This window comes from Hyla sarda, chromosome 1 (genome assembly GCF_029499605.1).
Source record: "Hyla sarda isolate aHylSar1 chromosome 1, aHylSar1.hap1, whole genome shotgun sequence".
Taxonomy (NCBI): domain Eukaryota; kingdom Metazoa; phylum Chordata; class Amphibia; order Anura; family Hylidae; genus Hyla; species Hyla sarda.
The window spans coordinates 151,019,058-151,032,668 of record NC_079189.1 but is presented as its reverse complement, the minus strand read 5'-3'; the positions used below and the strand labels follow the sequence as shown (position 1 = coordinate 151,032,668).

General features: G+C 39.0%; 1 protein-coding gene across 4 annotated transcripts in view; it reads left to right on the top strand.

Annotated features, from left to right (window-relative positions):
* The window catches only part of HHIP (hedgehog interacting protein), a 127,232-nt gene that overhangs the window by 26,588 nt on the left and 87,033 nt on the right, over nucleotides 1–13,611 (top strand). For all 4 annotated transcript variants that reach the window (XM_056562869.1, XM_056562870.1, XM_056562871.1 and 1 more), the window contains exons 3-4: nucleotides 7,783–7,939; nucleotides 10,047–10,248. In XM_056562869.1, the coding sequence (XP_056418844.1) occupies nucleotides 7,783–7,939; nucleotides 10,047–10,248 (359 nt within the window). The remainder of the gene's footprint in view (nucleotides 1–7,782; nucleotides 7,940–10,046; nucleotides 10,249–13,611) is intronic.

The window sequence follows — 13,611 nt, the reverse complement described above, 5'->3', positions numbered from 1 at the left end:
AGATACCTTTTTTAATTACATTTCGTAGGGTACCATTAAAAAAAAATTATATAAAAGATACAGTACTGATGGAAAAAATTGTATTTAACGAAATGTATCTTTTTTATAACAAAATTGTAATAAATTTTTAAACAGGGATCAATTTATGTGGGCGGGTATGGAACTAAACATGTAGCCGACAATAATAAAAATGTAGTGTGTGTGTGTGTGTGTTTTTAATATTTTTTTTTTTACATTTTTTAGGTAGTACCACTACTCCAAACATGGAACATACATTTTTTTTATTACTTATTAATTTGTTAAAAAAAAAAAAAAGGGTTCCCCTTCTTTTTATTCTCAGCCAGATACCAACCAAGCAGCAACAGCCTGACGTTACCAGGGTGGGTGAGGACCATTGTTACTGGCTCTCCCCAGCCTAAATAATGCCAGCCTGTTACCAACTAGGCCCAGGAGTGCCATTTTTGACACTCTGAGCCTGTTGTACCCAACACCTCTGTGGCAGTGGGTATCGGGGTAATAATTGGGGGTTAGCGTTAGCTGTTTTTGGGGCTAACACTAAGCCCTGGCTTAGTAATGGATTCCGTCTATTAGACAGCCTCCACTACTAAGCCTGAAAATTCTATTTAAAAAAAAACAACACATTGGAAGAATTAATTTATTTTAAAAAACACTCCCCCACAGCCCTCGTTAACCATTTTGTTAAAAGAAAAAAAATCCAGTTCATCCGCCATAATCCATCGAATGCGCCGTAATCCTCTGCATACACGGATCTGAAACGAGAAGAAAAAAAAACCACAAAGAAATGGGTTAGTACATTTTTGTCACTCTGCAGGGGAGAGCGCCCATAATGCAATGTCTTCCCAATGTATACCTCTCAAAGGGGCTATAGGAGCAGGGAGTCCTGTCAGTCTGGTGACAGGATTCCCGGCTCCTATATAGTATACATAGGTACACTATGTCAAACTGTATACTAAATGGCCGGGGGAGGTAAGCAGTGATGCTATACATTCCTCCTTATCTCCATACACCCTGTGGACCGGGCGCTCAGCATCCGACCCACAGAGTGGTACCTGAAGACAAATTTGGCTGTTTCCACACACCAGAAAAAATGCCAGAAAAACTGCCAAAACACAGGAAAAAGCTGTGGAAGTTTTTCTGGTGGTTTTGCTGGCGTTTTTTTAGGAGTAAAAAAAAAAAACAAGTGGAAAACTAGCCTAAAGGGTTACTCTGCGGCACACATTTTATTCCCTATCCAAAGGATAGGGGATAATATGTTAGACCAATATCACCATTAACACCACTACTATCACTGTACACAGACTACTATCACCAATTACACGACTATACAAGGGACAGATAATACCTCCACATTATTACCATTACCACCATATAATGATGGGATAATATGAATAAATTTGAATAATATGAATAAAAATCATTATACAGAGACCATTATCACCAGTATACAAGGGGCAAATGATTGCACCACACCATGACCACTATCATTACCACCATATAGTGACGAGATAATACCACCATACTGATACTAAATATAACCACTGTACACAGACCATTATTGCCAATAATACCACTATAAAAGGGACAAATAATACTGCCACAATATGACCACTACCATTACCACCATATAATGTTAGGATAATATTGCCATACTGATACTGAATAAAGCCACTGTACAAAGACTAATATGCCCCCATACAGTGACCATATAGTATTGACCTCAGCTCTACAGACCATATAAGTGATTACATACAGATACACCAGGTGACGTCATCTGTGATCTGACTTATTCACTTTTCCTTTTTCTTCTCCATCCAGCCCAGACCGCCATGCCGATTCTTCCATCCACAGTTCGTCTCCACAGAACCTGCCAGACAAATATTTTAGGATCCTTCTCTTTAAGCACCTATAGCGCTCCATACAGTGATAATATACCTTTGGATTCTCACACAGTAGAGTACGTAGATATGGGGATTGGGGAAAGAGTAGGTAGGTAACCCCATTAAGTAGATCCACACATCTATCATACAGACACACACATCATGCATATGCACGCATAATAATTACATGCACACATTGTACAAGCATACATACATCTAGCTTAGGCTGGGTCCACACTACGTTTTGTCCCATACGGGAGCGCATACGGCAGGGGGGAGCTAAAAGCTCGCGCTCCCGTATGTTACCGTATGCGCTCCCGTATGTCATTCATTTCAATGAGCCGACCGGAGTGAAACGTTCGGTCCGGTCGGCTCATTTTTGCGCCGTATGCGCTTTTACAACCGGACCTAAAACTGTGGTCAACCACGGTTTTAGGTCCGGTTGTAAAAGCGCATACGGCGCAAAAATGAGCCGACCGGACCGAACGTTTCACTCCGGTCGGCTCATTGAAATGAATGACATACGGGAGCGCATACGGTAACATACGGGAGCGCGAGCTTTTAGCTCCCCCCTGCCGTATGCGCTCCCGTATGGGACAAAACGTAGTGTGGACCCAGCCTTACACACATCTATCATACATGCATTATATACATATCTACACACATCATACATACAGGCATCTATTAGGCACCTTTCACACTACCGTTGTCACGCGGCAGTGTGACGGCCGTTGGGGCTGCTGGGGAAAATAATGGGAGGAAAAATACATCATGCAATGTTTTTTCCTCCTGCTACTCCTACTGAAAAACAGTGGAGCCCCACAGACCACATTGACTATAATGGGGTCCATCGGGACCCGCTGTTTGATGGCTGTCAAACTTGAAAAAAAGACAGTTGGACGGCCGTTCATGAGGGAGCGCAGCGGCAGTGTGAAAGAAGCCTTATACATACATTAAATACATACTCACATCATACATACACACATCCTACAAACACACAGCATACATACATGCACACAAACATACACACACATCATGCCATCATGCATACACATATCATACATACACCTGCCCCTCACACATTACATACACATACCATACAAACATATACAACTCCCCCCCCCCTCCCAGCCATTCCCCCTTCCAAACCCTTCCAACCCAACACCTCAACCAACAGAACACGTAAAGTAGTGGAGTATCTTCTAACAAATTTCTTTTGAATCTAGGAAGTTAGGAAAAAAGGATTTATTTTTTAAACAACTAGCTCAGTGTATGGGCCCAAATAACTCTAGGAAGTTGTTTTGAAAATATATGTATTATGGTCTCAGCTGTGGTCTAAGGGAGGAGCTGTTACTGTTTGTGAGACCGGGCCTATACTATACTGCTGTTTGAGAGTTGTGCCTCACTTTTCACAACACTCCTCGGTAAGTGCTTTTCTGTAATTGTGCACTGACCAAAAGAAACTTGTTCACACAGGGGTGCGCTCCATTTTGTGCTTTATATTTTTTATTCCATAAGAGCGTTCAAAAGAGAGTGGGCAGAAGACGTTGGTGAATGATTTCACCAGCTGGGCCCACAAGCCCCATTCACTCTTATTACAGACATCAACACATTTCCACTTCCATTTTTCCCGTATTGATAGTGTTAGAAAATGGCAGGGTGAGTTTATAGTGACACTGACTGGATTGTGGAAGTGATTGAAATGGCCTATGTCATATCAATGAGAAATATCAAAACTTTTGACCAGTCAGAGTCTGAGTGTTTAGACCAGGCATATTCAACCTTTGGCCCTGCCGATGTTTTGGACTACATCTTCCATGATGCTTTTGCAGCATTTTAGCTGTAAGAGCATCATGGGAGATGTAGTCCAAAACATCTGCAGTACCGAAGGTTGCCTATGCCTGGTTTAGACCATGGCACATCACTAGAATGAGCCCGGAGAAGTACTGAGCCACTCGCTTCTCTCCCTGCTCTTTATCTATGTGAGAAAGCCAGTCCTTAGTCATGTGGCGCAGATTGGGAAGACAACAAGTGCGCATTTCTTCCAGCTTATTCTACTGATTGGTCATGGTCTGAACACTACGACCTTGACTGATAAAAACTTTTTATATGTCTGTATGAAATATCAAGAGCTTTTTTTTTTATAATAACATTGCGCATTTTAGCCACTACCACAATCCAGCCTGTGTCACCATAACCTCAGATTGCCACTTCCTCACACTATCATTGTGGAAAAAGTGGTAGTCTAATATCCTGCCGACAATGTGTTGATGTAAGAGTGAATGGAAATTGTGGGCAAAGCTAGTGAGATCATTCACCAAAGTATCCTGCTCGCTCCTTTCTGAGCCCAGGAATGGGAAGAGAAGAAACATCTTATATTACTGTATGCCTCTGCAAGTAATTTATTTATACATGAGGAGTCCACAATGTCAAATTTTTAATGCAATAGTCGAAGATGCTACCCTGAATAACATAGTGTTATATTACAGAATTGCTGCTGTCCGAAAGAGTTATTGCACAGAAGATGAAAGACAAAATAATAACCATATTTCCATCTATAATAGCTGATCAATTTTATCAAATCTTTAGAATAATTCATGATAACATTCTAACTATTGGATACTTCTGCCAACGTAAATCTATTATATTCAATTGGAGTATTTTATTTACACAACCACTGCACGATAACAGCATCTTCAGGTCTTCATATATAGTGGAATATTAGTGCAAAACTGTGAACTGCCATCTTATCTCCAGGGAATTCTGGCATTGGTACTCGTTTCTGGTACAGATCTTCAAGATGATCTGGAATCCCAGCAAGTCAGATTTAGAGAAATGAACAGAGAAAACATTTGAGATAGAAGATGATTTTTATGGAAGTATTTTATTTCTTACCTGTCTTCCTAGAGGTTTTCTGCCCTCGTACATATATTTTATACTCTAAATCCATAAGACTAAGTAGGGCCCATTTACACTCCAACTTTCCAAGTGGAAGCCTGCTTCGAAGTTCTGCTACAGAAAACACAGATTCTGCTGCACCATTCACACAATAGAAATTCTGTGGCGGATGTTGTGCTGTTGAAATTCCTGACCCCAGACTCGAAAGAATGAACAGGTTTATTCTTTTGTCGGCATGTGAATTGCATAGTTGTCCATGGAGACAGAGCATTTCCGAGTGGTCCTACTGCTGGCTTCCTCTGCCAGCACCAACAACAGATGGAAACTCCAACCAGAATATCTCTATAGTGTCAATAAACCCCAAATCAGGCCATATTACATACAGGAATTGTTTTGTATTTTTTACTTTTGTTTTTATTTATGTAAATTTCAAATTGTTAAGTTTCCCATGTTCCTATGTAAAATACACAACTCAGTCGAAAATCCTTAAGAAAAAGATAAGAACCTCATTGAACCCTAACTTTGAGTCTAAAAATACCCATATTAAATAGAACTATGCTTGGTAGTCTTACTGAATGGATTTCCACCCTAGTGAATATGCTCACCTTAACTCCCATTATCACAGTCTTAAATCAGTTTGCATTGGTAATTTTAGCAATGGATTTTGTCCATTTCTCTTAATTCACATAATATCACCAAAACATACTGTTTTCGGTGAAATGTTCTTCCTAGTCCAAGAGTCCGAGAACGTTGTGCTTTCCAAGTAGTTGGCTTTCAATTATTGGTGCACAATATATGTTTTCTAAAAGGTACTTTTGTTTACTGTTTAAAACAGAATTCAGCACTAACAATTATGCATATGAGTATTGTTATTGAAGGGGTTAAGGTGATTCAGGAGAGTAAAGCTTACGAAAATGATGGAGAAACCCAGGAGCCAGAGCTGCTGGAACCTCACTCCCCAGATCAACATATGTGGTGACGAATGACAAATTTATTTTTCTACAAAGGCTGTGTATATGTAAAACTGCTGAAGTGCACCAAGATGTCAAGTGCTTTCTGTGACCACCCAGGCTGCTCTGAAGGATAACCAGATGAAAGCATAACTCAAGCACTGGACAGAGCCATGCTGCTCTGTATGAGAAGAAGAGAGGGGAACGGTCACACACTGCACAACCAAGGAGAGTCAGATGCTAATAATTAGTTGAAAAGCCTAGAATAAGAGATAACCATGAGAGAGGTGCATGAGTTTGGGAGGTCTTCATTATCATTATTCCCACTACTCATGTTTTATTAGTCCATTGTAATATATATAAAAGTTGTACCTCATTTTCCAGTATCCCTTTCTTAATTTCATGACTGGACTGGACAGTAGGACTAAAGTGATATAATTTGTTGTAAAGAAATTAAAGTTGTGCAGGAGCCTGGCAGCGAGTCATTTACTACCTTAGTTATATTATCCATTGGCCATGTAGGCCAGTAGGCCGTGTATGGTCCAATTATTATAGTTTGAGAGGATTAAGCAAGGTTGCCAATAGAGATCTGATAAGTAACTCAGGGATGTGTTTAGGAGATAAGTATGTGTATCCCAGAAATGTCATATACCAACTGAGGTATTTGCATTCTTTTCGCATTCTTATGTCATCGAATCTAACAGTTCCTCTGCCAAAGCGGCTCTCATAGAAAGCAAGAGCCAAGATTTTTGCTGTTCAATCCATTGACGCCAAATGCCTGTTACAAGTGTTAAAAAATGGGGTGTGTAACTGTTGGTCGATAATATAACAGATATATTTTAATACCTAGTGGATAGGGAATGTCAGAAATATATTTGGGAAGATCTCATTGGTGATGTTTGAAATAACAACCGCTCTCTGTTGTTCTAGGTTCTTTACCATTGTTCACATACTAGGTTTCATATTCTCACAATCTGTTTTTAAATAAAATACTGATTGGTGGAAACCTCTGGTCCCAGATTATAAACCTTTGCAATGTAATCTTTTCACAATTCTATGACATATTAGAAGATCCCTTTGGTTGAGAAACTTAGTAACCTTACTAACTTGTGTTTTAGTGAGAAAAAGGGATTTGTTAACTGTATTTTTTGGTTTTGCTAGGTTGTTTCATACTGTAGAGAGTCTATTGTGTACTTTGGTTTCTTGCATGATACTTTATATCATATTCAAGCATTATCATATCATCTTTCATGAAAAAATGAGTTTTTAACATGCGACAGCAGATATCTGATATCCATTGGATATACTATAAAAAGTAGTAATCAGAAAACTGCTTTTTGTGGGAAAAGGCTTGTTGTGTTACAGAAAATTATTGTGTGGTTTCCATACCTCTTCACACCCGAGCCGCAAATTCTAATGGTTCCTGTTTACCCCAAGTCTCTTATTGAGTCTGTCTTTTTTACAAGAAGGGAAGCAAAGTCCACACTGTTTAGGTTCCTATTTGTCGGCAGGCAATAACTGGTAGTTGGATTGAGGTCTATCGTCTGTTACCTGTTAAGACAGAACCACAAAGGAGAAATTTTGTATAGAGTAGAGTTCCAAGCTCCAATAGAGTCTCAAGGACATCTGAAGGAGCATGAATGCTCCATCCAAAACTGGGCTTTCAATATTTTCCATATACTTTACTACTGACTTTAGCAAATAGAAGCTGTTCAAATATGATGATGTGAACTAAAAGCCTATTTTCCAATTGTATTTGCCACTAAACCCCAGAGTTCTGTATACAGTTATATCCTTCTAAATCCTATCCTTTCCGTTAATCATAGAAGGAATGTTAATAATGTGCCAAATTTGATACCCAAAAATGTGCTACAGTATAGCTGTGATGTAATGTATAATAAATATGGTCTTGTGGTCACCTGCTGTAGTAGCAGACAAAATGGACAGGAGAATAACGTTGCTTTTCTTAAGCAACATGAAATAAATCACTTGTGTTTAACCTTTTGTGTTAAAGATCTGTCATTCATTCCTTGCAGGCTTAATCCAAATCACTGCTGATGAATTCTGTTTCTACCATGGGATGAGGGACAGCGGTCTGTGCTTTCCAGACTTTCCAAGAAAACAAGTGCGAGGACCAGCATCAAACTACTTGGACCAAATGGAGGAGTATGACAAAGTGGAAGAGATCAGCAGGTTCATATCAATAACATTTCTTTTATCTTAAAAAAAACACTGACAACTTTTGTGGTTTTGACAGTAAATTAACTTAGTCTGGCCTGATTTTCCACAGCTGTGCCTTCCAGATGTTTTGCTCATCTGCTGTTTATATGATTGCCTGGGAACAAATGCTTTTTTAATATTTTGGATGCTCGTCATGCTTTCTCAGTTGTTAGTAGAGTACTTCCGACCCACAGCGCTCTCCCACTAGCATGTAGATAGATTTCCTTTTCTAATTAAGTCTCAAATTAATTTAGTTCTTTCCTTCTAAATAAGAAAAGTAAGCAATGACCTCTGCAATTACTTTCTCCAGGTTTTACCTAGTATGTTTGCCAATGCCATGACTGCTCCAAAGACTTTAGTCAGATACATTCATCAGTATATAAATTAACATTTGGCTGTCTTTAAAATGTGTAAATGTTTAATCAATTTTAATATAGAAACGATAGCTTAGTTTATGCCAGATTGTGTTACTTATGGGATGTACTAAAGCCCTATTTACCCTTGAATTCAGGATTTCCATCTGCCTCTCCATTATTATGACAGTCTGCACTGCTATTCTTGCTGTCATACATATTAGAGCCCCCTGTTGGGTCCCATTAAAGTCAATGTTAAAGGGGCACTCCGCCCCTAGACATCTTATCCCCTATCTCTATTGTGGTCTCCCTGCTGCACCCAGCGTTCGTTTAGAGTGTCGGGTGCAGCGCCAGAGGCTTGTCACGTCATGGCTATGCCCCCTCAATGCAAGTTTATGGGAGGGGGCGAGACTTTACAATTCAGTCATTTGCTACTTCTTTTTTGCCTCAACTTGCTTAGTTGTAAGCATACGGGGACTATAAAACTAGCATCCTTGTATGCTATTGATAGCCTATATATATATATATATATATATATATATGCATGCATTGCATATATATATATATATATATATATATATATACATATATATATATATATATATATATATATATATGCATGCATTGCTAAGTCATACTACATACATAAAAAATATATACATATAAAATAGGAGGAGACAGAAGAAATGTATTCAAATTATACCAGGGTCCAATGTAGCATAATTTTCAGTGTATTATACACAGGCAGTCAGACATGCACAGCATTTATTAAGAAGCAAGCGTCTTGCATCTTGCACCAGCCCACTTACCACTGAATGAAACGCCAAAGTGTATTAGCAAGTTGCAAAAGCTTCTATATTACAATAATTGAAAATCTATATATATATAAAACTCAACGTGTGTGTGTATGTATGTATGTGTGTATGTTCCAGCATCACGTCCAAACGGCTAAAGATATTAACATGAATCTTGGCACACATGTTACTTATATGTCCACTTAAAATATAGGATAGTTAATTTAACCCTTAACTACCCCCATTTGTGAGGGTCGGGGTTTTTGTTTAAAGTCCCATGCAAATCAATGGGAAATGTATGTTCCCACATAACTTCTGTACGGCTGGAGATATTTCAATAACTGGTACACATATTACAGGTCGGGATAGGAGGACGGTATAGATGGACGGGATAGATGGACGGGATAGATGGATGGGATAGGAGGACGGGATAGGAGGACGGGATAGGGGGAGGGGATAGGGGGACGGGATAGGGGGACGGGATAGGGGGACGGGATAGGAGGTCGGGATAGGAGGAAGGGATAGGAGGACGGGATAGGAGGACGGGATAGGAGGTCGGAACAGGAGGTCGGGATATGAAGTCAAAAGCTTCCTCCTTTGTTTATTTTCCTCCCCAAGAAGGATTAGGAAGGAAAAACCGGGCAATGCCGGGTACTCAGCTAGTATGCAGATAAAACTGAAAAATCCTTTCTTGGAGCCTCAACGTAAGTGACTAAAAAAAGACAGACCAAAAGCAGCAAACTTTATTTTATTTGTTTTGCCGTTTACTGCTCAAAAAAAAAATATATATAAATCTGCGCAGAATACTGTTAATAGACCCTAACATGGTTTTACAGTTATTCATACATATTCTGGATATTGATGGAGATGTATCCCCGGTATCGTTTATTTTATTTATTTCCTATGTACTCTAACAGTTCCTGTTTCTTACAGAAAGCACAAGCACAACTGCTACTGCATTCAAGAGGTTATGAGAGGCTTGAGGCAGCCAGTTGGAGCTATGCATAGTGGAGATGGATCACACCGACTCTTTATCCTGGAAAAGGAAGGATATGTGAAGATTCTTACCCCAGAAGGAGATTTAGTAAAGGAGTCTTTCCTGGACATACATAAAGTGGTCCAAAGTGGAATAAAGGTCAGGCATAACTGTACTACTCTCATATTTGTTTAAGCCTAAGGTTTTTATATTGTTGTGTAATGCATACATTACTGCACTAAGTTGTTCTCAGATTTCACCTATTATTTGATATTTGTCTCTCTTAATTATTTTAGTTTTTTGGGCCTCAATATATATGCGTTATATAAAATGGGAGACATACAGAAGTAAAGTAGAGCCCAATAGAAATCTATAGATGCCATTACAGAGGTTGTACTGAGCCAAAATGCAGCATTCTGTATTACATCTTTTTTAATGTAATTCTAGTCCTTGGATGTCTGTTTTATCAAGTACTTGTATACCCCTTGAAATAAGAATTTTGAAGCATATTTTTTGCAATTTTTTGTTGTCATTATTCCTTGTGGGAGTGTATGAAGAGACTGGCAGTTTGCATTACCATTCCACTTGTCGGTGGGGCCTGTCCTGACACACTGTAAAGGTAGCCTTCAACATACAATAGCTGCCAAATGCTCGTTCGACCGTCAGCTATTTATCCTGATCTCCTCATGTGCATGAACACTAAATATTCTGAATAGAAAGTCTAGGAAAACCTGCTGCCACACTCATCTGGTCTGGCATCAGTTTCTTTTCCAGAGGATCAGGTGGGAAAGATAGTTCTCTTTTCTGACATCGTGGTAGAGTCTGGAGGCTCCCGTATACATTAAACTGCCAGTCCCACCAAAATTAGTGGGTTTAACCACTTGGTATGTGCCTGACAACTGTAGTACAATATGAGAGTAAGAACAAGCAGATAAGGAAAGTTTTTTTTAGAGGTGTGCCTAGTTGAGTTACGCCAAAGTTGCTCAGAAGTCCTTGGTTGGTGACTTAAATGGGCTCATTAAAACTAATTTTTGCTATTGCACTCCTTACGGTAAATTAAAAAATCTTTGGAACAGTGGGCTGTGCAAATGAATAATTACATATTTCATTTTCACTGACCACTGTTCCAAAAATCTGCCAGACACCCGTGAGGAGTAAATGCTCACTGCACCCCTTGTAACATTCCGTGAGGGGTGTAGTTTCCAAAATGGGGTCACATGTGTGGGGGGGGGGGGGTCCACTGTTCTGGCACTATGGGGGCTTTGTAAATACACGTGGCCTTCAATTCCGGACAAATTTTCTCTCCAAAATCCCAATGGCGACAGCGTATCCATAAGTCCTCCGTCCTCAACAGGTTAAAATAAATATATATATATATATATATATATATATACAGCAACAGGAGAATACAGCAGCACACTGCTAGCACAAAGATATAGATAAAACATGAGTATGTAGATGAAACATGAGTATATAGATAAAACATGAAAAGCTATACAGCTGTAGTGCAATAAATGAAAATATGAAATTATGAAACAGTGAGGTACTTAGCTTGCAAATTTGGCGGCCAAATAGCTTGGACCGTCCCACAACGGTAAGGTGACCTCATTTTGGGACGGACCCTACACTATGAATATGCCTCTGTGTGAACAGTTCAGCAGGCATTGCAAGATCTGAAACATCCAAGGCACCTTATATACACCTGATAGAGGTGGGTGGGGTGCAAGAGCCAACATGGAGGTAGCCACTCCCCCATATGTGTAATACAAACAAAGAATGAGTGGGCCAGCATTAATGATTCCAAACTATTATATGGACCTGGCTTACAGGTGCAGGCTGCTGGTTGTATATATATACATATATCAACTGGCTCCAGAAAGTTAAACAGATTTGTAAATTACATCTATTAAAAAATCTTAATTCTTCCAATAATTATCAGCTTCTGAAGTTGAGTTGTTGTTTTCTGTCTGGCAACAGTGCTCTGTGCTGGCATCTCTGCTTGTCTTGGGAACTACACAGTGTAGAAAAGGTTTGCTATGGGGATTTGTGTCTACTCTGGGCAGTTCCCGAGACAGGTGTCATTAGAGAGCAGTTAGATAGAAAAGAACAACTCCTCTTCAGCAGCTCATAAGTACTGAACGGATTAAGATTTTTTAATAGAAGTAATTTACAAATCTGTTTAACTTTCTGGAGCCAGTTGATATATAAAAAAAAAAAGTTTTTTCCATGATAACCCTTTTAAAGCAAGAATCACTGATGGACTAAGACAGTAAAGGTTATCTGTCAGTTGTATCATGCTCAGAGCTGTAGAAATGAGCAGATAGCTAATAGGAAAATAAAACAAAGGATACCTATCTCTTAGCTGATGGCTGTTTGTAAAGTTATAAAATTAGGCTTTCCCCCCAAGCTAAAGTGTCATTGAGGCAATGCTGAGCACGCACGCTCACTCCCTCGCCCATCCCTGCTCTGTATAAATGATATACAAGATAGGGCCAATCAAGAAGGTATACATTAAATACTGTAGATGTAATCCATATCAAATTTGGTTTGTCCTTTAATATATTTTGTTTAAAGATAAGAAAACTTTCATTGTTACAGTTATACACTCATATGAGCTATGCAGAAAATGCTTATCTGTAGCTCTGTATACGAGTACAGTATATTGTAAGAGACCTTGTAATACTCTTTACTTAAAAAATTTAGGCAAAAGGTACAACTGGGTGATTTTATGTTGCATTTAATGTTACTGGGCTATATAATATGTGAATTTAATGATGATTATAATTGATGAAGCAATGACAACCGCCCACTCAGAATCATAAAAATAGACGTGTAACAATCAAAATCTAAACAACTCTAACCGTAGTATATAGTATACAAATCTCACAGATAACAATTTAATGGATGATTGTGCATTTCTACCTCCAGGGCCCACTCACGTAAAGCCTGGTATTTGAATATCTGTGCCAAATGTTTCCAATGCAAAAATTTTGCTGAGTTCACGTTGCAGCAGAATCCTATTGAAAACAATGGGGGCCTGCTGCAATGGAATTTCCTAACTGAATTTTTTCACCAGATTCCACTCGGAAATTCCGTCATGTGACTGGGGCCTCAATGTGGTCTCCTACAAAGCTTTTTTGGAAAGAAACAAAAAACACTGCAGATTTTAATACAGTTTAATTGAGCCATAGCTGCAAGCAGCAAGAATAATTCCTTTCTCTATATTTTACATTTCTCTCGAAACTTGGCCTTACTTTGGCTAAAAAAACATCAAAAATTACAATGACATAAAAAACACTATGAATAAAAATATCCAAAGAGATGTTCACACAGGTCAAGGACTGCACCAAAAAAGCCCCAAAAAGCAGGGTTTCCATGTCTCATTTATTTTTGGATGCTCAAAAAGGCATGTGGTTTGGGACTAAATTAATTGAGCTCACAGAGCTGAAAAATTGAAGGTTAACACGCCTAGGCGTACTTACCTTGAGGCACTAGCCATTATTAGGACTTTGTATACTGGGC